We start from the raw sequence: 21,880 nt of genomic DNA, 5'->3' as shown, positions 1-21,880 counted from the left end.
CCTTGACACAAGTCCAGTCCATGAACAGGGTGGGGAGGAGTTCATGGACCAAGAATTGGTTGCTTCAGCATGACCAGTTCTGTCATATGCCTTTGCTCCGTGAGATCTGTGAGAATAATCCTGATGATTTCAGGAACTTTCTCCGGATGACGGACCCCGTGTTTCACCGTTTGTTGGCTTTGCTGACCCCCTATATCAGCAGGCAGGATACCTGCATGAGGCAAGACATCACTCCGGAGCAGAGGCTCATCACCACCCTGCGGTACTTGGCGACAGGGAGAAGCCTGCAGGACTTGAAGTTCTCGACAGGCATCTCCCCCCAGGCTCTGGGGATCATTATCCCAGAGACCTGTTCTGCCATCATCCAGGTCCTGCAGAAGGAGTATATGAAGGTAAGATTTTTATCCTTTTATATCACATTTTATTGTATTTAATGTTTGATAATATATTGTATTTCTTTCCTCATTCCCTAATTACCATGATTGTAATATGCTGTGATTTTCCCCTTTGTCCTCATGCATGCTGGATTTTTAGGTAATTATTTTTTTTGTCCTTCATACATACATATTTGCCTTCACTTACCTCCCCAGCATGGTGTCTCCTGGCTCTATATTCACCTCATGTAGTCACTTAACAATGTATTTTATCAGCTCCATAGTAGTGCTTTACCCCAAACACCCCCTAAAATGTTTTTAAATGTGATTTGTGCTTTAAATTCAGGCAGAGTGCCAGAGGCTTTTTTGGGGGGTCCCCAAATCATTTAGAACCCTCCCTCCCCCCAACTGCTAAGTTAGCTGATACCAATCCTCTATCTATCCTCAATAATCTATCTGCTGACTTTGCCAAACCCATACACACTATACTCATCTCTTTACTGGTCAGATGTATGGATGAATTCCCCAAAGCATGTAGTGCAAGAGCCTGCCTGTATACTTTCCAATGGTACTGTTTAAAGTTTTTGTATCCTATTATTATCTTGATAGGTAATAGCAGAATGTCCAAATGTGCTCAAATGTGTACAATGTGTATTTATATCTTTGTATTATGACACTTCTTACCTGTCCAGTGGTCTGCCAATAGTGTAACTAAGGAGGGGCTGTTCCAAGTAATACCCTGTATTTAGGCATTCATCTCTCAATGAAGTGAAGAGGGTTACCTGTCCAAGATTCCACCCCCCCCCATAATGTTAGAAATGGCCCATGAGAGGGGGGGGGGGGGAATATGATAGGTGTACCTTATACTTTGGTCTTTAAAAACTCCCTCAAATAAATGTTATACTGATGTTGGCCAAGAATGTTTATGTCTAATCTGCTTTCCCTGTTTATGGGCAAAATGATTATATATTTTTTTGTTTGACTCCACAGTTTCCTTCCACGCCACAGGAATGGCAGACTGTAGCCTCCCACTTTGACCAGCGGTGGGACTTTCCTAAGTGCAGAGGGGCAATTGATGGGAAACACGTCCACGTCGTCCCACCACCCAACTCGGGGTCATACTATTCCAACTATAAGGGTTTCAATAGTATTGTGATGTTGGCGGTGGTGTCGGCTACTTACGACTTCCTGTATGTGGACGTGGGGAAGAATGGCTGGATGTCTGATGGTGGAGTCATCACCCAGACGGAGTTTTACAGGTGTCTCCAGAATGGCAGCTTGGACTTGCCACCTCCAGAAGGCAATGTGGAAGGACTCCCATTCGTCTTCATTGCGGATGAAGCGTTTGTGCTGGGGGACCATCTTATGTGGTCTTTCCTGATGAGGACCCTCACCCCGGACCAGAGGGTTTTTAATTACCAGCTGGCCAGAGCCAGAAGAGTGGTGGAGAACACGTTTGGAATCATGGCCAGCCGGTTCCGCCTATTTCTTACACCTATACATATGGCGGAGTATAAACAGAATCATATAATCCTGGCGTGCTGTGTTCTCCACAACTTTTTACGACAACATTTTGCCAACTATGCTGGCTCAGTTAGGCCTGAGGCTGGATTTCAAAATGAAACAACCCTGATGGCGCTTGAAAGTGGCCGTCCTGGCTTGCCCCCCCTGAGTGCCCGTGATGTCCGGCTAAGATACCTTAAATACTTGGCGGGTAGGGGGGCTATCAATATGCCAGACAATGTCTAAAACCTTTTTCTAATAAAAGAAACAAATAACTACTCAAATCTTTGGTGACATTTACTGCTTGTGTTTGTTTTAGCTGACCCTGACAGAAATGTGGTGAGTCGTGAAAATGGCGTGATTGTGTAACCTTACAAAGCACTATTGGGTGTTATTTACTAAAGGCAAAGACACTTTGCACTACAAGTGCACTTGAAACTGCACTTGTAGTGCAAAGTGGATTTGCCCTTAGGAAATAACACCCCTTGTCACAGAAAACAGCAATTCGAGCACCACAAAAGTGTTGGAGCGTTGAAACAATAATCCACACATTCTTGATTAATAACAACCTTTTTAATTCCAGCACAATCACATGTGCATTTAGAAAAGGTTTTTAAAACAAACCAACATGTTTGTTGTATAACAATTTTTGGTGTCACATTAGAAAAAGTAGAAATGTCCATTTAAGATAAAACAGGCATGTTTAAAACCAACAAGAAAGACACAAATCTTGAACTTACAAAGTTCACTTTTGGTAGAACATGAAGGCAATATCAGACATGAGTATTTAGGAACTGTGTTTGATATTGCGTTCAGATGGGGTGAACTCACCCCCGGAAAAGCCAAATTTTGAAGATGCACACAAATTTCGAATGTCAACATGTGCGACCTGCAATCACAGGGGATCAAGTAACGTGTTTTGGGGGTGCAACCCCTTCCTCACAGCTACTTTATTATTGAGGAAGGGGTTGCACCCCCAAAACGTGTTCATCGATCTCCCGTGATGGCAGATAGCACATGTTGACACACTGTGTGCATCTTCAAAATTTGGCTTTTCTCAAATTTGTCAAAAAATGTCAAAAAATGTTAGCACACAAAAAACCAAAGGAATTTGGAGGGGTTTTAATCTCTCCCTAAAACATCAATGATGTTCTTCATTTTTTGAAGAACATCATTGATGTTTTTCTTGATGTTTTCCAAGTCCCTATTACACCCCATGATCTGCCCGATCAGGATCTGTGCACTTTCCGAGGTGATATGCCCTGCATCCACAACATCACGATCACCTAAAAAGATAGAAACCAAAAAACACACCATGTATTATAAATCTGCCGGCATCCATCTCTTATCTGAGCCTGTGGTTGCACTCACCTGTTGTGGTGACAATTTCCACCACGTCTTCCTCCTCCTGCTCTGCTTGGCTTTGGGGCATTTCTCCTTCTTCCAGAGGTGGGGGGTCTCTGGTCTCCTCGGATGAGGGGTGTCCTCCGAGTCTTTTCTCCCCTATGTAAAAAAAAAATAGGTATAATTAGCACACAGATATTTGATGGCAGAACTATAAATATGAAACATTGCTTGGAAGTGGGGTACAATTGTGTGTTTTGGCAGAGTTCCAAGATGTTGCATTTTTCTTGTCCTTTGTCAAGCTTCAATACTTTACCTGTTTTGTACAAGCTTCACAGCTGGAGACCCCCCTATAGTATACACTGGAGCACCTGTGTGGGCCCCCTAATAAAAATGGTGTTCTGGTGTCCCACACTAGTGCTCCAGTGTCCAGATGTGTAACCAGCTGCTGAGTGTCCTCTCTTTACACAGAATCTAGTTTGCATTTCATTCTAGTAACAAACCCATCTACACAACCAAATTAGTTTCAGACAAGTAGGCCCTAAAAAATGTGGGCAAACGCATATGGCCAAAATAATGGTGTTTTATAGGCCGAACGAACAATGTTTTATACAACGAATAATGTGCCCATGAACATGAAAGTTGCCTTTTGAAGAAAAGCACATGGAGCAGCACGAACGTAATAAAAGAATAGGAACACAGGACAACTACTTACTTTTTTGCAGCACTCTCCGGATCCTTCTGTACTGATCGTGCTCTCTTAATTTCAGGTCCGACCACCGCTTCCTGAGCTGATCTTTCGATCGTCATACCCCGAAATTCCGGTGCAGACTCTTGACCACTTTCGCCATGATCTTGGCCTTTCTGACATTGGGGTTCGGGGAAGGTCCATACTTCCCGTCATAGTCGGCCTTCTTCATGATGTCCACCATCTCCAACATTTCCCCAAAGGACATATTTGAGGCCTTAAATCTTCTCCTTCTGGATCGGGACGTTTTAGGCTCTGGGCTTTCCTCCTCCTCGTTGCTGTAATTAGCACGCACCTGCTGTGTCTCCGCCATGTGCTTTTCCCCCACTGCGCCGAACGAAAAGGGGCGGGGAATAGACTACAAAAAATGTCAGGGGAGGGCGGAGTTACACGCATGCGCAGTGTCTATAAAGCGTAACACGCGTGCGTAGTATGTACGATCTGTGAGCGGAGGAAGGAGAATCGGAGGCGCCGATCATGATAATGAAGGTAAGATCTAAACTTGGGCCTATACTGCTTCTAGATTGAGGCCTATATTGTAACAAGATTAGGAGAGTTTGGCCTGACATTAGGGTTTGTCTTGTGTTGTGTATTGCAGATAAAATGGATGGCTTCAATGACCACAACTTCCTCCCCCTGTTCATAGACAAATACAGGGAGCTGCCCTGTCTGTGGCAGGTGAGACATCCCCATTACAATAATAAACAAAAGAGGCAGGCAGCGCTGGAGAAACTGCTGGAGTTGGTGAAGCCGGTGGTCCCCACAGCAACCATCCCCTATTTAAAAACCAAAATTGGTGGCCTGAGGAGCACTTATCTTAGGGAGCGCAAGAAGGTCACAGATTCCCAGAGGTCCGGAGCTGTAGCAGATGACATTTATGTCCCCAGGCTGTGGTACTATGAGAGACTGCGATTTCTGTCAGACAAGACTGAAGTCAGGGAATCCCTCTCCACTCCTTCTTCCACGCTTCCTTCCATACCAGCTGAGGCTTCCGATGTCCAACCTGGGACTTCCAGCCAGGAAGAAGTGGAGGAGCCCAGCTTGAGTCAGGTATAGCATTCTTCTACAGATTTCTGGTCAATAAATAAATGATGTTTACTAGATGTTATTATTGATCACTAATTGCTGATTTAATAGTTTTTTACGTATCAATAGACAGTAGTGGGCAAAAATAGTTGGGACAAGAATGAAAAATGCTGGGGTCAGAAGGATAATCTTTTATACTTGTTAACATTCAATTTGCAACAGTCATGAGATAAAAATTGTGTGTAGGGATGAGCTTCGAGTTCGAGTCGAACTCATGTTCGACTCGAACATTGGCTGCTCGCAAGTTCGCCGAACAGCGAACAATTTGGGGTGTTCGTGGCAAATTCGAATGCCGCGGAACACCCTTTAAAAGTCTATGGGAGAAATCAAAAGTGCTCATTTTAAAGGCTTATATGCAAGTTATTGTCAAAAAGGGTTGACAATTCCTTTATTTAAATGCTTCTTCTTTCTTCCTTCATCTTCTTCTGGTTCTTCTGGCTCTTCTGGTTCTTCCTCCGGCGTTCTCGTCCAGCATCTCCTCCGCGGCGTCTTCTATCTTCTTCTCCTCGGGCCGCTCCGCACCCATGGCATGGGGGGAGGCTCCCGCTCTTCTCTTCATCTTCTTCTTCATCCTCTTCTCTTCTTTCTTCTTCTCTTCTTCATTTTCTTCTCCGGGCTGCTCCTCACCCATGCTGGCATGGAGGGAGGCTCCCGCTGTGTGACGGCGTCTCCTCATCTGACGGTTCTTAAATAACGGGGGGCGGAGCCACCCGGTGACCCCTCCCCCTCTGACGCACGGGACATGACGGGACTTTCCTGTGGCATTCCTCGTGACGTCACAGGGAAGTCCCTGTCAAGTCACCGTGCATCAGAGGGGGACGGGGTCACCGGGTGGCCCCGCCCCCCGTTATTTAAGAGCCGTCAGACGAAGAGACGCCATCACACAGCGGGAGCCTCCCTCCATTCCAGCATGGGTGCGGAGCGGCCCGGAGAAGAAAATGAAGAAGAGAAGAAGAAAGAAGAGAAGAGGATGAAGAAGAAGATGAAGAGAAGAGCGGGAGCCTCCCCTCATGCCATGGGTGCGGAGCGGCCCGAGGAGAAGAAGATAGAAGACGCCGCGGAGGAGATGCTGGACGAGAACGCCGGAGGAAGAACCAGAAGAGCCAGAAGAACCAGAAGAAGATGAAGGAAGAAAGAAGAAGCATTTAAATAAAGGAATTGTCAAAAACTGTACCCCCTTACCATTTCACACAGGGGGGGGGGCCGGGATCTGGGGGTCCCCTTGTTAAAGGGGGCTTCCAGATTCCGATAAGCCCCCCGCCCGCAGACCCCCACAACCACCGGCCAGGGTTGTGGGGATGAGGCCCTTGTCCTCATCAACATGGGGACAAGGTGTTTTGGGGGGCTACCCCAAGGCACCCTCCCAATGTTGAGGGCATGTGGCCTGGTACGGTTCAGGAGGGGGGGGCCGCACTCTCGTCCCCCCTCTTTTCCTGTGGCCTGCCAGGTTGCGTGCTCGGATAAGGGTCTGGTATGGATTTTTGGGGGGACCCCACGCCGTTTTTTTTTTTTTGGCGCGGGGTTCCCCTTAAAATCCATACCAGACCTGAAGGGTCTGGTATGGAATTTAGGGGGAACCCCACGTCATTTTTTTTTTTAATTTTGGCCGGGGTTCCCCTTAATATCCATACCAGACCTGAAGGGCCTGGTATGGAATTTAGGGGGACTCCCACGTCATTTTTTTTTTTTTATTTTGGTTCGGGGTTGCCCTGTGGGGAATTCCCATGCCGTTTTTATCAATGTATTGATATGTGTATTGTCGGCAATGCAATAGCCGCGGGTAGTTTTAAATGGCTTTTTTTCCTTCGAAATGTCATTTTGCTGTCAGACTGTTCTAAACACAGGAAACATGCGCCCCTTTACAGGCATACTATAGACACCCCCCAGGTACGAAATTTAAAGGGATATTACACTTTTATTGTTTGACTTTAAGCATTATTAAAATCACTGCTCCTGAAAAAACTGACGTTTCTAAAACTTTTTTTTGCATTGATCCATGTCCCCTTGGGCAGGACCCAGGTCCCCAAACACTTTTTATGACAATAACTTGCATATAAGCCTTTAAAATTAGCACTTTTAAATATTAATGTTTGTGTCCCATAGACTTTAACGGTGTTCGCGTGTTCGAGCGAACTTTTTTCCTGTTCGCATGTTCTGGTGCGAACCGAACAAGGGGGTTTTCGGCTCATCCCTAATTGTGTGTGATTGATGAAGTAAAAACTAAAACTATATCCCTTTTTCATACACAGGAAGACCTCAGCCAGGACAAGGCTCTGGAATGTGGCACACAGGAGGAGGCTGTGGAATGTGACAGCCAGGAGGAGGCGGGGGTTAGTGGCAGCCAGGAGAAGCCTGGGCCCAGTAGGAGCCTGACCGAATCGCAGGTTCCTCCCCCTTCCATACAAAAGACCCAGGAAGGGGAGTAACGTGCAGGATTCTGCACTCAGGCTCATTCAGGAGGCTTCTGCATCCCTCAGAGTCACCCCCACTCCTGAAGAGGCCTTTGCCTGCATGGCTGCCACCAAACTGAAGGGCATGCAGGAGGGTCAACGCAAGTTGTGTGAAGACCTTCTGTATAAAGTCCTAACTAAAGGGGTGAGTGGCGAAATCACACCCAATACCGACGTGATTGAGTTGGACCATCCTCCTCCTCCTCCTGCCACAACTTCACCACCACAGCCACAGCGTGGAAGGAAGCGTGGAAGGAAGACCAGAGAGTGATGGCCCTGGCTCTTCTGAGCATGCGTGGCACTTTGTGCTTTGGAATTGTCCACACACGGTCGGAATTGACGCAATTGTATTTTGTTGTTGGAAAATTTTATAGCCTGCTCTCAAACGTTGTGTGTCAGAAAATCGGATGGAAAATGTTCGATGGAGCCCACACACGGTCAGAATGTCCGACAACAAGCTCCGATCGCACATTTTGCATCGGAAAATCCGACCGTGTGAACGGGGCATAAGTCATCCCAGTTACTTTTGGTGGGCGCAGAAACGGGCCCTGCTGTGAAATATTAGATCAAGAATTGTACTAACATGTCCCTGTTGAACAGGGGCAGAAAAATTGGGCCTTAGGCACTGGTGTCACAACACTGCCACCCCGCACATATACTCTAGTTGGAGTGCAGGAACGAGCCCTGCTGCAAAATATTGCATCAAAAATTGTAATTACACGCCCTTGTTAAACAGGGGCTGAAAAATTGGGCCTTAGGCACTGGTGGGGCCAAGAACCAAAATATTCTTACAAGCTATCAGCATGATCATTGAGGAGGAAGAGGATAATCACTCAGCATAACAGGATAGTCACTCAGCATCAGCATAGGGAGTCTTGAAGGGATCTGACATTTCAAAAAAAAATATTCGGTTACATCAGCATCAGATGCTTGGTAGCTGGTGGTGATCCAAGACTGATTCATTTTTATGAAGGTCAGTCAATCGACCGAGTCGGTGGACAGACGCACCCTGTGATCGGTTATAAAGCTTCCAGCAGCACTGAATGTGCGTTCCGAAAGAACGCTGGATGCAGGACAGGCCAGTAGCTCAATTGCATACTGTGCAAGCTCTGGCCAGTGATCCATCCTCAAGACCAAGTAACCCAGAGGATTTTCGGTGGGAAAGGTGTCCAAGTCTGATCTTGCCCCTAGGTATTCCTGCACCATGTAAAACAGACGCTGGCGATGGTTGCTGGAACCGATCATACCTTGGGGCTGCGGACTAAAAAATTGTCTGAACGCATCGGTCAGACAGCCACTTTCTCCACCGCTCCTTCTTTGACTGACCGAAGCCTCAGCAACACGTTGTCCAGGAACAGGAGTTTGTAACCTCCCAGTCTCTGGGAACGTGTTGCACAGACCTTTCTGCAAGGCCTCCCGAAGATGTTTCATCCTCTGCTCCCTCTGCGATGGCAAGATAAGGTCCGCAACCTTACCCTTGTAACGTGGATCAAGGAGGGTTGCCAGCCAGTATTGGTCCTTCTCCTTGATACCACGAATACGAGGATCCTTCTGCAGGCTTTGCAGGATCAGGGAGGCCATGCAGCGTAGGTTTGCTGAGGCATTCAGTCCGGAGTCCTCTGGGTCACTAAGGACAACATGATCCGGAGCCACCTCCTCCCAGCCACGTACAAGTCCATGGGTTTCTTGGGACTGTAAATGATCCCTTAAAGACTGCTGCTGATGCTGAGTGCCAGGCTCCACCTCCATGCTGACACAATCCTCCTCCTCCTCCTCCTGTGTGATCGGCGGGCACGCAGGAACACTATCTGGATAAAGGGGGCCTTGAGAGCTAAGGAAGTCCTCCTCTTCCTGCCTCTGTTCTGCCTCAAGTGCCCTGTCCATTATTCCATGCAGCGTGTGCTCCAACAGGTGGACAAGGGGGACAGTGTCACTGATGCATGCACTGTCACTGCTCACCATCCTCGTGGCCTCCTCAAATGGTGACAGGACAGTGCATACATCCCTGATCATGGCCCACTGGCGTGGGGAAAAAAACAAGCTCCCCTGACCCTGTCCTGGTGCCATAGTCACACAGGTACTCATTGATGGCCCTCTGCCGTTTGCAGCTGCTGCAGCATGGCCAACATTGAGTTCCACATGGTGGGCATGTCACAGATTAAGAGGTTCTTGGGCAGGTTAAATTCCTTTTGGAGGTCTGCCAGCCAAGCACTGGCATTATACGACCAGCAGAAATGCACACAGACTTTCCTGGCCTACCTCAGGACATCCTGTAAGCCGGGGTACCTGCCCAAGAACCGCTGCACCACCAAGTTAAGGACATGAGCCAAACAGGGCACATGGGTCAGTTGTCCCTGTCCGAGGGCGGAAAGGAGGTTGGTGCCATTGTCGCAAACCACCATTCCTGCCTTAAGTTGGCGTGGTGTCAACCACCTCTGAACCTGCCCCTGCAGAGCTGACAGAACCTCTGCCCCAGTGTGGCTCCTGTCCTCCAAGATCCACACCAGATCAAGCATCGCATGGCATCTTTTGGCCTGCGTACTTGCGTAGCCCCTTGAACGCCTACAGAGAACCGCTGGTTCCGAGGACAAAGCACAGGAAGAGGCCATGGAGGAAGAAGAAGAGGAGGGGGTGGAGGAGAGAGGTGTGTCACAATCAGTAGTGGCATTTTGGAGGCGTGGTGGCGGAACAACCTCCAACACTAGTGCACCTTGTCCTGTTTCCTTGCCAGCAGAGTCACCCAATGCGCCGTGAAACTTAGGTAACGTCCCTGTCCATGCCTGCTGGACCATGAGTCAGCGGTAATATACACCTTACCGCTGACCGCCCTGTCCAGCGAGGCCAAGACATTGCCTTCCACATGCCGGTAGAGAGCTGGAATCGCCTTCCGTGAGAAAAAGTGGCATTTGGGAACCTGCCACTGAGGAACCGCACATTCCACAAAGTCACGGAAGGGGGCAGAGTCTACCAACTGAAAAGGTAGCAGTTGAAGTGCTAGCAATTTTGACAAGCTAGCATTCAACCGCTGGGCATGTGGATGGCTGGGAGCAAACTTCTTTCTGCGGTGCAGCAGCTGGGGCAGGGGAATTTGCATGGTCAAACATGTAGTGCCCAAGCGGGAGATGTTTTGGCAACGCGAGATACACTTGAGACATATGTTGCAAATAGCAGCGGTGCGATCTGATGCACTCGTCTCAAAAAAGGCCCACACCAAAGAACTTTTGGAATAATGCGCAGAGACAGCAGCGCCCTGCACATGTGGAGCTTTGGGGTGTGATGCAGTCAGTGTGCTGCCCTTAGGCTGGCCCCTGGAGGGCATCCTGCCTCGTTGGTGATGTGCCTCCTCCTCCTCCTCTCTCCTATCAGGCACCCACATAGAGTCAGTAACCTCATCATCCCCTCCCTCCTCATCACTGGAGCAAACTTGGCAGTATGCTGCAGCAGGGGGAACATGACTGCCAGATTGCTGTCCTTCTTGGGCACCCCCTCTGTCTGTGCTCACGTTACTGCCTTCATCTAGCTGGGTACCATCATCAGAGCCTTCAAAACGCTGGGCATCCTCCTGGAGCATGTACCCAACACTGTGATCAAACAGTTCGAGGGACTCCTCAGGAGGACATGGTGGGGCTAGGGAAGGAGTCACTGATGCCATTGAGCCGAGGGAAGAGGCTGCGTTGGCAGCTGCTGTGCCAGACAAAGTACCCTGGGCATGGGTGAGAGAGAATGAGGAGGATGAGGACGGCTTGGTTATCCACTCGACCAAGTTTTCCGGATGTTGCGGCTCAACACGGCCAGCTGCCGAAAAAAAGGCCAAGCGTGTCCCACGGCCACATGCTGATGACGATGCACCGTGTCCACGACCAGCACTGTTGCCTCTAGATAGACACAGAGCCTGCTTGCCCTCTTTTATTGGCTTGTGACTGTCTGCCTCTCCTTGTTGGCCTTCCAGACATACTATTGGCCTGCAGTGAGCTGCACAAAACTGGGATGTATATATATATATATATATATACCGATTATACTGTAGCTAGCAGAATCAACTGCCTGTAATATGCTGTAGGTGCAACTGTGCGGGGTACACAGTACAGTAACTGGAAATACATCAAGAGCCTACACAAGCACCTGGCTGCAGGTAGCTATACTGTAGGTGAGACTGTGCAGGGTACACAGTACAGTACAGCTATGGGGCCAAGTGGGGCCCAGTGAGGATAAGAGCACCGCCGGCACAGTCTCCCAGCCAGGGGAAGAGGGAGGAGAGGAAGAGGCGAGCTGTCCGTATCAGCAGAGAGCTGAATTGCTTTCATTAGAACTTCCAGTGTTCCCGGGGCTCACGTCACATAGCTCCACCTTTTGGCCCGGTGCCTTTGATAGACAGAACGCCGATCCAATGCGGGACATGTGACGTCATCAAAGGCGTCGGGCCAAGAGGTGGGGCTATGTGACGATGAGCCCCGGGAAGACAGGAAATTCAAATGAAAGCTATTACAGCGTGCAATCCCGCTCTCTGCTGATCCGGGTGGCTTGCCTCTTCCTCTGCATAGGTGGGGCTGTATGGGGCACAGGCAGACCAGGCTGTATGGGGCACAGGTCACGCTGTATGGGGCACAGGTCACACTGCATGGAGCACAGGTCACGCTATATGGGGCACAGGTCACGCTGTATGGGGCACAGGTCACACTGTATGGGGCACAGGTCACGCTGCATGGGGCACAGGTCACGCTGCATGGGGCACAGGTCACGCTGTATGGGGCACAGGTCACGCTGTATGGGGCACAGGTCACGCTGCATGGAGCACAGGTCACGCTGCATGGGGCACAGGTCACGCTGCATGGGGCACAGGTCACGCTGCATGGGGCACAGGTCACGCTGTATGGGGCACAGGTCACGCTGTATGGGGCACAGGTCACGCTGTATTGACACTAGGGCAGCTATGGGGGGGGGGGCTGTTTGCAGGGGGGCCCCATACAACATTTTGCTATGGGGCCCTGCTATTTCTAGTTACGCCCCTGACTGGAAATACTGTAAAAACACCTGCCTGCCTGTCAGTATATTAGGAAGAGAAGAACAGGATCTAGCTAAACTGAATACAGTGTATATATATATATATATATATATATATATATATATATATATATATATATATGCACACACACACACACACACAACACCTGGGATGTATATATATACACAATATGCTGTAAGTGCAGCTAACTGACTCGACCTGTCTACTCTAACTTAAATCAAATGACACTGACTGTCTGTCTGTCTATCTATCTCTCTCTCTCAATGCTGGAACACACTACACAGGGCCGACGTGCAGGCAGCCTTATATAGTGTGGGGCGTGTACTAAACCCCCTGAGCCATAATTGGCCAAAGCCTCCTTGGCTTTGGCCAATTATGGCTCTCTGTAAACACAGCGCTGTGATTGGCCAAGCATGCGGGTCATAGTGCTTGCTTGGCCAATCATCAGCCAGCAATGCACTGCGATGCCGCAGTGAATTATGGGCCGTGACCCACCACTCGAATTTTGGCGCAAACGGCCCATATCGTCCGTAATTTGGGTTCGACTCGAACACGAAGCTCATCCCTAGAGGACACACAATACATGATATCACCCTACAATACTGAAATGGGGGTACTCACCATCCATCTCATTGTCCTCTATGGAGAGTGAGGAGGACACACACAATACATGATATCACTCTACAATACTGAAATGGGGGTACTCACCCTCCATCTCATTGTCCTCTATGGAGAGTGAGGACACACACAATACATGATATCACTCTACAGTACTGAAATGGAGGTACTCACCCTCCATCTCATTGTCCTCTATGGAGAGTGAGGAGGACACACAATACATGATATCACTCTACAATACTGAAATGGGGGTACTCACCCTCCATCTCATTGTCCTCTATGGAGAGTGAGGAGGACACACAATACATGATATCACTCTACAATACTGAAATGGGGGTACTCACCCTCCATCTCATTGTCCTCTATGGAGAGTGAGGTTGACACACAATACATGATATCACCCTACAATACTGAAATGGGGGTACTCACCCTCCATCTCATTGTCCTCTATGGAGAGTGAGGAGGACACACACAATACATGATATCACTCTACAATACTGAAATGGGGGTACTCACCCTCCATCTCATTGTCCTCTATGGAGAGTGAGGAGGACACACACAATACATAATATCACTCTACAATACTGAAATGGGGGTACTCACCCTCCATCTCATTGTCCTCTATGGAGAGTGAGGAGGACACACACAATACATGATATCACTCTACAATACTGAAATGGGGGTACTCACCCTCCATCTCATTGTCCTCTATAGAGAGTGAGGAGGACACACACAATACATGATATCACTCTACAATACTGAAATGGGGGTACTCACCCTCCATCTCATTGTCCTCTATGGAGATCGAGGTGGACATACACAGAAGGATGAGAGTCAGGCGGAGCTCCATCTTTGCACAGTGAAAACTAAGAAGTGATGAAGAGTCTTCTCTCTGTAGATGACGGGTTGGGTTCTTTATCTGAGTTGGGGGAGATGACAGTTAGAGATTATCTCAGTACAGATTTGGTAATCTTCAAAAACATGATTTCCATATATGACAGGAAGCAGCTTCAAGCCAACTGAAAACAAAATGTAAGAGGGTGTCACCAATACGCACATTACAGGGAATATCATTGTTATATAGACATAAGGGCCGGAGCCCAGACACCCTGTGCATGTCACAATGGACAACTTCTTAGACTCCAGTCACATATGAAAAATATATAATGTAGTTATCTTTGCATTACAAAACTTTAAATGTATTTTGTAATGTAACAAATACAAATACCTGAGTCTGTCTTCTGTGTATCCCTCTGAATAGCAGTAATTAGACCCGGAGCCAATCAGCCTGGGGTGTGTCCTGCTGCAGTGCAGGTTGAGGATCTGGCTGTGCTGTCTGGCAGTGCTACCTGGATCATAATATCAGCTGAGAAGAATCACAAATTCCACCATTTCATAACCCCCCACCCCCCACAATTTTTTTTTTTTTTGCTTTGAACTTTTTTATTGAAAAAAATGTAATCTAAGTACACATGGCGTGATTGAATTGGGGACCCTTCTTATTAGTGAAGAGGAGCGTTTTGTTTAAAATCAAATTCATTTAGATCAGAATAATTTAGATTATTGGGGGAGGAGCCTGACTATGACGCCGGTCAGGAGCTCATATAAAGAGCTCCGGGGATCTCCCATCCACACCATGTAGAAAACTATGAAAAGGACCCTGCCTGACTGCTATCCCCCATAAACCCCACACCTCTATCTCCTACCTGCTGAGTGCACGGTGCTAGGAGATCCCTGGTCCGGGTGTCTGGAGTTGGTTGGGCAAGGAGTCCCAGCGGAGGGTCTGACAGGGACGGTGCAGAGGAGGTGAGAGGAGCAGCTGAGAAGGTGTCACACCCCCCCAAGCCAAGAGACGCAGGCCCCGGGCATAACTGAAGTGAGACGGACCGAGGTATCTGGAGACTCGGAGTATGGCGGTTCGTGTTGGCCAGGCCCTGTGCGACTCGGGGGTGTTCAGCGACCCCGCTGTGCAACTTGGGGGTGTTCAGGGACCCCCTTGTGCGACTCTGGGGTGTTCAACAGGAAGGAGGACTTATGCCGGGAGGCAGTATACCCCGGATGGATATTTGGAGGAATTTGCGGCTAAGAACACCGGTGGCGTCTGGAAAGGCAGAGCCTATGGAACCCAAATGGGTCCCTCCTAGCCCATCCGGATAGTACCTGGAGACAGCCAGTCTGACACCCCCCATCCTAAAACTTCACCAGCCGCCACTGTAACATACTGCATTCACCTTGCCATCAATAGTGACCAAATTTCCTGTGCCTTTGTAGCTCACACATCCCCAAAACATCAGCGATCCACTGGCACACACTCCCGCACAGGGATCGCAGCTCGCGGCACTGGCACACCCCCCCGTGGCACTGGCACACCCTCCTGCACAGGGCTCGCAGCTCGCGGCACTGGCACACCCTCCTGCACAGGGCTCGCAGTTCACAGCACTGGCACACCCTCCTGCACAGGGCTCGCAGCTCGCGGCACTGGCACACCCTCCTGCACAGGGCTCGCAGCTCGCGGCACTGGCACACCCTCCTGCACAGGGCTCGCAGCTCGCGGCACTGGCACACGCTCCTGCACAGGGCTTGCGGCACTGGCACACCCTCCTGCAGAGGGCTCGCAGCTTGCGGCACTGGCACACCCCCCCCGCACAGGGCTCGCGGCACTGGCACACCCTCCCACACAGGGCTCGCAGCTTGTGGCACTGCCACCCCCCCGCACAGGGTTCGCAGCTCGTGGCACTGGCACACCCCCCGCACAGGGCCCGCAGCTCCTGGCACTGGCACACCCCCCTGCACAGGGCTCGCAGTTCGTGGCACTGGCACAACCCCCCCACACAGGGCTCGCAGCTCACGGGCGGCACTGGCACACCCCCCCGCACAGGGCTCGCAGCTCGTGGCACTGGCACAATCCCCCCTCAGGGCTCACAGCACTTGCACCCCCCCTGTGGGAGGTCCGGCACTTACCAGGCTGAAGAGCATCCTCTGTGTCTCCGCTCTCCTCCTTTCCTCCACACTCGGGCAGCAGCGGCGGTGGAGGGGTCTACTCCTCTCATGCTTCCTCCACTTGCCAAAGTGCTGCTAGGCTTTCAATAGGTTTGCCTGGCGCTTTGGCCAATCGGGAAACAGGTTTCACTGACCTGCCTCCTGATTGACAGGGGAGGCACTGTAGTTTGAAAGTAGTGAAAATTAATTGGGTGGGATCAGGGCACACTCTCTGCGCCCCGAGCCCAGCCTTTTTTGAAGCCGATTAGAGCCTCTAAACACCCCCTCCCACCCCACCATAGGAATCCATGAGTCCGGCGTCCTGAAAGGGGCCGGCGCATGGATAGGAAGGTGTCGGCAGGGATAGGGGGGCGGTACCTGTGTGCCCTCAATGCATGGGCTGCAACTGGTATGTTATCAAATAATACTGGTGGAACATTTGCATTCATCAGCCAGGAAGCTGCACATGGGATGTACTTGGACATTCCAACATGACAATGATCCAAAACACAAGGCCAAGCCAACCTGTCATTGACTGCAGCAGAATAAAGTGAAGGTTCTGGAGTGACCATCTCAGTCTCCTGACCTCAATATCATTGAGCCCCTCTGGGGAGATCTCAAATGTGCCGTTCATGGAAGACAGCCAAAGAATTTACAGGAACTGGAGGCTTTTTACCAAGAGGAATGGGCAGCTTTACCATCTGAGAAGATAAAGAGCCTCATCTACAAATACCACAAAAGACTTCAAGCTGTCATTGATGTTAAAGGGGGCAATACACGGTATTAAGAACTGGGGTATGTAAACTTTTGATCAGGGTCATTTGGGTAGTTTCTGTTGTGATTATGATATAAAAAGAGTAAACACAGCTGACTGATAATAAATGGCTTCAGCCAAACACTAACCATGAGCGAGAGAAAAGGTTTTGTGTTATCATTTATATTCTCTGAAAAATGGCCAAGAAATCATAAATCCTGCCAGGGTATGTAAACTTATGAGCACAACTGTGTGTCTCAAGGAGAGAGTCAAGATAAGTCAGTATCAGAAAAAACAGACGGGGACTTGTGCAAGACAAGCAATCAGGAATAGTAAAAATGGCCAATAAAATACAACACTGTGTTCTAGTATATCAAACCAAACAAGAGCAGAAATGGCGACCGGAAGTGACAGTGAAATAGGACATATGGACGAACAAAGTCTTAAAGCTCAATTACCGACAAAAATAGAAATGGCAGCATTGTACAGAGACCTGGGCAAAATACTGACTCGAGTAGAAGACACAGAAAAGCGACTGGATACCCACACTCGTGTAAAAAAACAATGAAATGAGAAATGTACAAATAGAACAAAGCAATATGGCATATAAATTGGAGGATCAAGAAAACCAAAATAGGAGGAAAAATCTGAGAGTACGTGGTTTACCAGAACCAAGGCAGAGAGAAGATCTGACGGAGACCATGAGAATAATATTCAATCTGCTGCTAAGCAGACAAGTATCAGAACTAGGGATGAGCTTCGAGTTAGAGTCGAACTCATGTTCGACTCGAACATTGGCTGTTCGCAAGTTCGCCGAACAGTGAACAATTTGGGGTGTTCGCGGCAAATTCGAATGCCGCGGAACACCCTTTAAAAGTCTATGGGAGAAATCAAAATTGCTAATTTTAAAGGCTTATATGCAAGTTATTGTCATAAAAAGTGTTTGGGGACCCGGGTCCTGCCCCAGGGGACATGGATCAATGCAAAAAAAAGTTTTAAAAACGGCCGTTTTTTCAGGAGCAGTGATTTTAATAATGCTTAAAGTCAAACAATAAAAGTGTAATATCCCTTTAAATTTCGTAGCTGGGGGGTGTCTATAGTATTCCTGTAAAAGGGCGCATGTTTCCCGTGTTTAAAACAGTCTGACAGCAAAATGACATTTCAAAGGAAAAAAAGCCATTTAAAACTACCCCCGGCTATTGCAATGCCGACAATACACATAGAAGTTCATTGATAAAAACGGCATGGGAATTCCCCACAGGGCAACCCCGAACCAAAATTAAAAAAAAAAAAAAGGCGTGGGAGACCCCCTAAATTCCATACAAACCCTTCAGGTCTGGTATGGATTTTAAGGGGAACCCCAGCCAAAATTTTTTAAAAAATGACGTGGGGTTCCCCCTAAATTCCATACCAGACCCTTATCCGAGCACGCAACCTGGCAGGCTGCAGGAAAAGAGGGGGGGACGAGAGTGCAGCCCCCCCCTCCTGAACCGTACCAGGCCACATGCCCTCAACATTGGGAGGGTGCTTTGGGGTAGCCCCCCAAAACACCTTGTCCCCATGTTGATGAGGATAAGGGCCTCATCCCCACAACCCTGGCCGGTGGTTGTGGGGGTCTGCGGGCGGGGGGCTTATCGGAATCTGGAAGCCCCCTTTAACAAGGGGACCCCCAGATCCCGCCCCCCCTGTGTGAAATGGTAAGGGGGTACTTACCCCTACCATTTCACTAAAAAACTGTCAAAAATGTTAAAAATGACAAGAGACAGTTTTTGACAATTCCTTTATTTAATTGCTTCTTCTTTCTTCCTTCATCTTCTTCTGGTTCTTCTGGCTCTTCTGGTTCTTCCCCCGGTGTTCTCGTCCAGCATCTCCTCCGTGGCGTCTTCTATCTTCTTCTCCTCGGGCCGCTCCGCACCCATGGCATGAGGGGAGGCTCCCGCTCTTCTCTTCATCTTCTTCTTCATCCTCTTCTCTTCTTCATTTTCTTCTCGGGGCCGCTCCTCATCTGACGGTTCTTAAATAACGGGGGGCGGGGCCACCCGGTGACCCCGCCCCCTCTGACGCACGGGACATGACGGGACTTCCCTGTGGCATTTCCCGTGACGTCACAGGGAAGTCCCTGTCAAGTCACCGTGCGTCAGAGGGGGGCGGGGTCACCGGATGGCCCCGCCCCCCGTTATTTAAGAGCCGTCAGACGAAGAGACGCCGTCACACAGCGGGAGCCTCCCTTTATGCCAGCATGGGTGTGGAGCGGCCCAGAGAAGAAAATGAAGAAGAGAAGAAGAAAGAAGAGAAGAGGATGAAGAAGAAGATGAAGAGAAGAGCGGGAGCCTCCCCTCATGCCATGGGTGCGGAGCGGCCCGAGGAGAAGAAGATAGAAGACGCCGCGGAGGAGATGCTGGACGAGAACGCCGGAGGAAGAACCAGAAGAGCCAGAAGAACCAGAACAAGATGAAGGAAGAAAGAAGAAGCATTTAAATAAAGGAATTGTTAAAAACTGTCTCTTGTCATTTTTAACATTTTTGACAGTTTTTTAGTGAAATGGTAGGGGTAAGTACCCTCTTACCATTTCACACAGGTGGGGGGCCGGGATCTGGGGGTCCCCTTGTTAAAGGGGGCTTCCAGATTCCGATAAGCCCCCCGCCCGCAGACCCCCACAACCACCGGCCAGGGTTGTGGGGATGAGGCCCTTGTCCTCATCAACATGGGGACAAGGTGTTTTGGGGGGCTACCCCAAAGCACCCTCCCAATGTTGAGGGCATGTGGCCTGGTACGGTTCAGGAGGGGGGGCGCACTCTCATCCCCCCTCTTTTCCTGCGGCCTGCCAGGTTGCGTGCTCAGATAAGGGTCTGGTATGGATTTTTGGGGGGACCCCACGCCGTTTTTTTTTTTTTTTTTGGTGCGGGGTTCCCCTTAAAATCCATACCAGACCTGAAGGGTCTGGTATGGAATTTAGGGGGAACCCCACGTCATTTTTTTTTAAAATTTTGGCTGGGGTTCCCCTTAAAATCCATACCAGACCTGAAGGGCCTTGTATGGAATTTAGGGGGTCTCCCACGTCATTTTTTTTTTTTTAATTTTGGTTCGGGGTTCCCCTTTGGGGAATTCCCATGCCGTTTTTATCAATGAACTTCTATGTGTATTGTCGGCAATGCAATAGCCGCGGGTAGTTTTAAATGGCTTTTTTTCCTTCGAAATGTCATTTTGCTCTCAGACTGTTCTAAACACAGGAAACATGCGCCCCTTTACAGGCATACTATAGACACCCCCCAGGTACGAAATTTAAAGGGATATTACACTTTTATTGTTTGACTTTAAGCATTATTAAAATCACTGCTCCTGAAAAAACAGCTGTTTTTAAAACTTTTTTTTGCATTGATCCATGTCCCCTGGGGCAGGACCCGGGTCCCTAAACACTTTTTATGACAATAACTTGCATATAAGCTTTTAAAATTAGCACTTTTAAATATTAATGTTCGTGTCCCATAGACTTTAACGGTGTTCGCGTGTTTGAGTGAACTTTTTTCCTGTTCGCATGTTCTGGTGCGAACCGAACAGGGGGGTGTTCAGCTCATCCCTAATCAGAACCATACTGGTTGCCGAAAGTTGCTGAACCTGTGTCGCAGTCTGGGCCTCTACATCCTCAACGGCCGTACCAAAGGGCAGGGCTGGTGCAAGGATTTTTGGGACCCTAGGAGAAACCCTATTTTTCCGCCCCCTTGGCTCCACCCCTGACTCCACCCCCTTTGCCCTGCCCATGTATACCCCACTTTTTTATAGACTGATAACAGTCTGGGGGTGGAGTCACTCACTGGCGCGGCGCATGATACGCATGCAGCGTATGTAGTAGCCTGGAGGTGGTGTGGGGGGGGGCACCAATGTGGCACCGCTGACTGATGTGCACTCTAGGCCAGTGCCTACCTTGTCTATAGGTAGCACTGGCCCTGTATACAGATAATCAAGGCACTGATTATCAGTGCAGGCCCATTAGTGCTGTCTATCAGTGCTGCCCATCAGTGCCACCTATCAGTGCGCATTATAGCTGTCTATCAGTGCTGCCCATCAGTGCCAATTAGTGCCGCCCATCAGTGCCCATGGGCACTGAGTGCCACCTGTAAGTCTCCATCAGTGCCACTTACTAGTGCAGCCTATCAGTGCCCATCACTAGAGCCTCATCAGTGTCCATCAGTGGGGAACCCCTCATAATGAGCACAGCGGGTGTACAGACCCGGGAACTCAGCACAGGGATGGTGGGAAACTGCCATTCTGCTCCTTGACAGTGAGGTGTGAGGTTTCTGGTTCCTTTGCTCCTGTGCTTCCAGAGACTAGGGGCTGGAGTTGCTTCTCTGCCCCAGGAGGGATGCTGGATCCTGGGGAGGACCCTGGCGGGGGCCCCCAGTGTAGGCCTGTGACTAGGCCTCAGCTTGTGGAAGATACTAAGCCTGGCCCAAGGAGTGATGAGTCCCTGTCTGCCTTTAGACAGAGGATTATTGGAAAGCTGAAGGAGGATTGATAAAGAAGAGGAGAAATTGTTGATTTTGATGGCTGAATTTAGGAAGAAAAAACAGGTTTGTGCCAAACTATACAGCAAGAAGAGACCGGCTCTGAGGCCTGAGTTGAAGGACTTGGAACAAGCTGTGAAGAAGCAGAAGGAGCTTGTGAGTGCTCTGAAGGAGAATAGTGGCATATTTAAAGAAAAATATTGAAATGAGGAGCGATTTATTGGCATGAGGAGAGGAGCTGCTTCCTGCATGGAAAGTGACCCACTCAGTGAGGAGATGCAGGTACAGACAGAGTCAGCAGAGAGTGACAAAGTGGGCCCGGAGGATGAGCCCAGCTCTTCAACACCTCAGACATCTGCTGAGCCCAATATGGCGGAGGCCTCTGTCTCCCTCCCTCTGCAACAGCAATATGGAACATCTGAGCAGGAGGTTGAGGGAGGTACTGGCATGCTGGAGTTCATCTGTAAGCTGGAATCCCCAGATGATGATGAGAAGATGG

At 49.2% G+C, this 21,880-nt stretch overlaps 1 protein-coding gene across 1 annotated transcript in view; it reads right to left on the bottom strand.

Annotated features, from left to right (window-relative positions):
* The window catches only part of LOC141124056 (proteinase-activated receptor 1-like), an 84,691-nt gene extending 70,660 nt beyond the window's left edge, over nt 1–14,031 (bottom strand). Inside the window, exon 1 of the mRNA XM_073612139.1 lies at nt 13,924–14,031. Coding sequence (XP_073468240.1) covers nt 13,924–13,996 — 73 coding nt within the window. The 5' untranslated portion in view covers nt 13,997–14,031. The remainder of the gene's footprint in view (nt 1–13,923) is intronic.
* Between the last annotated feature and the right edge of the window lie 7,849 nt (nt 14,032–21,880).

The sequence above is a fragment of the Aquarana catesbeiana genome, linkage group LG01 (genome assembly GCF_042186555.1).
Source record: "Aquarana catesbeiana isolate 2022-GZ linkage group LG01, ASM4218655v1, whole genome shotgun sequence".
Lineage (NCBI taxonomy): Eukaryota > Metazoa > Chordata > Amphibia > Anura > Ranidae > Aquarana > Aquarana catesbeiana.
This window is presented reverse-complemented; position numbering and strand designations above follow the sequence as displayed.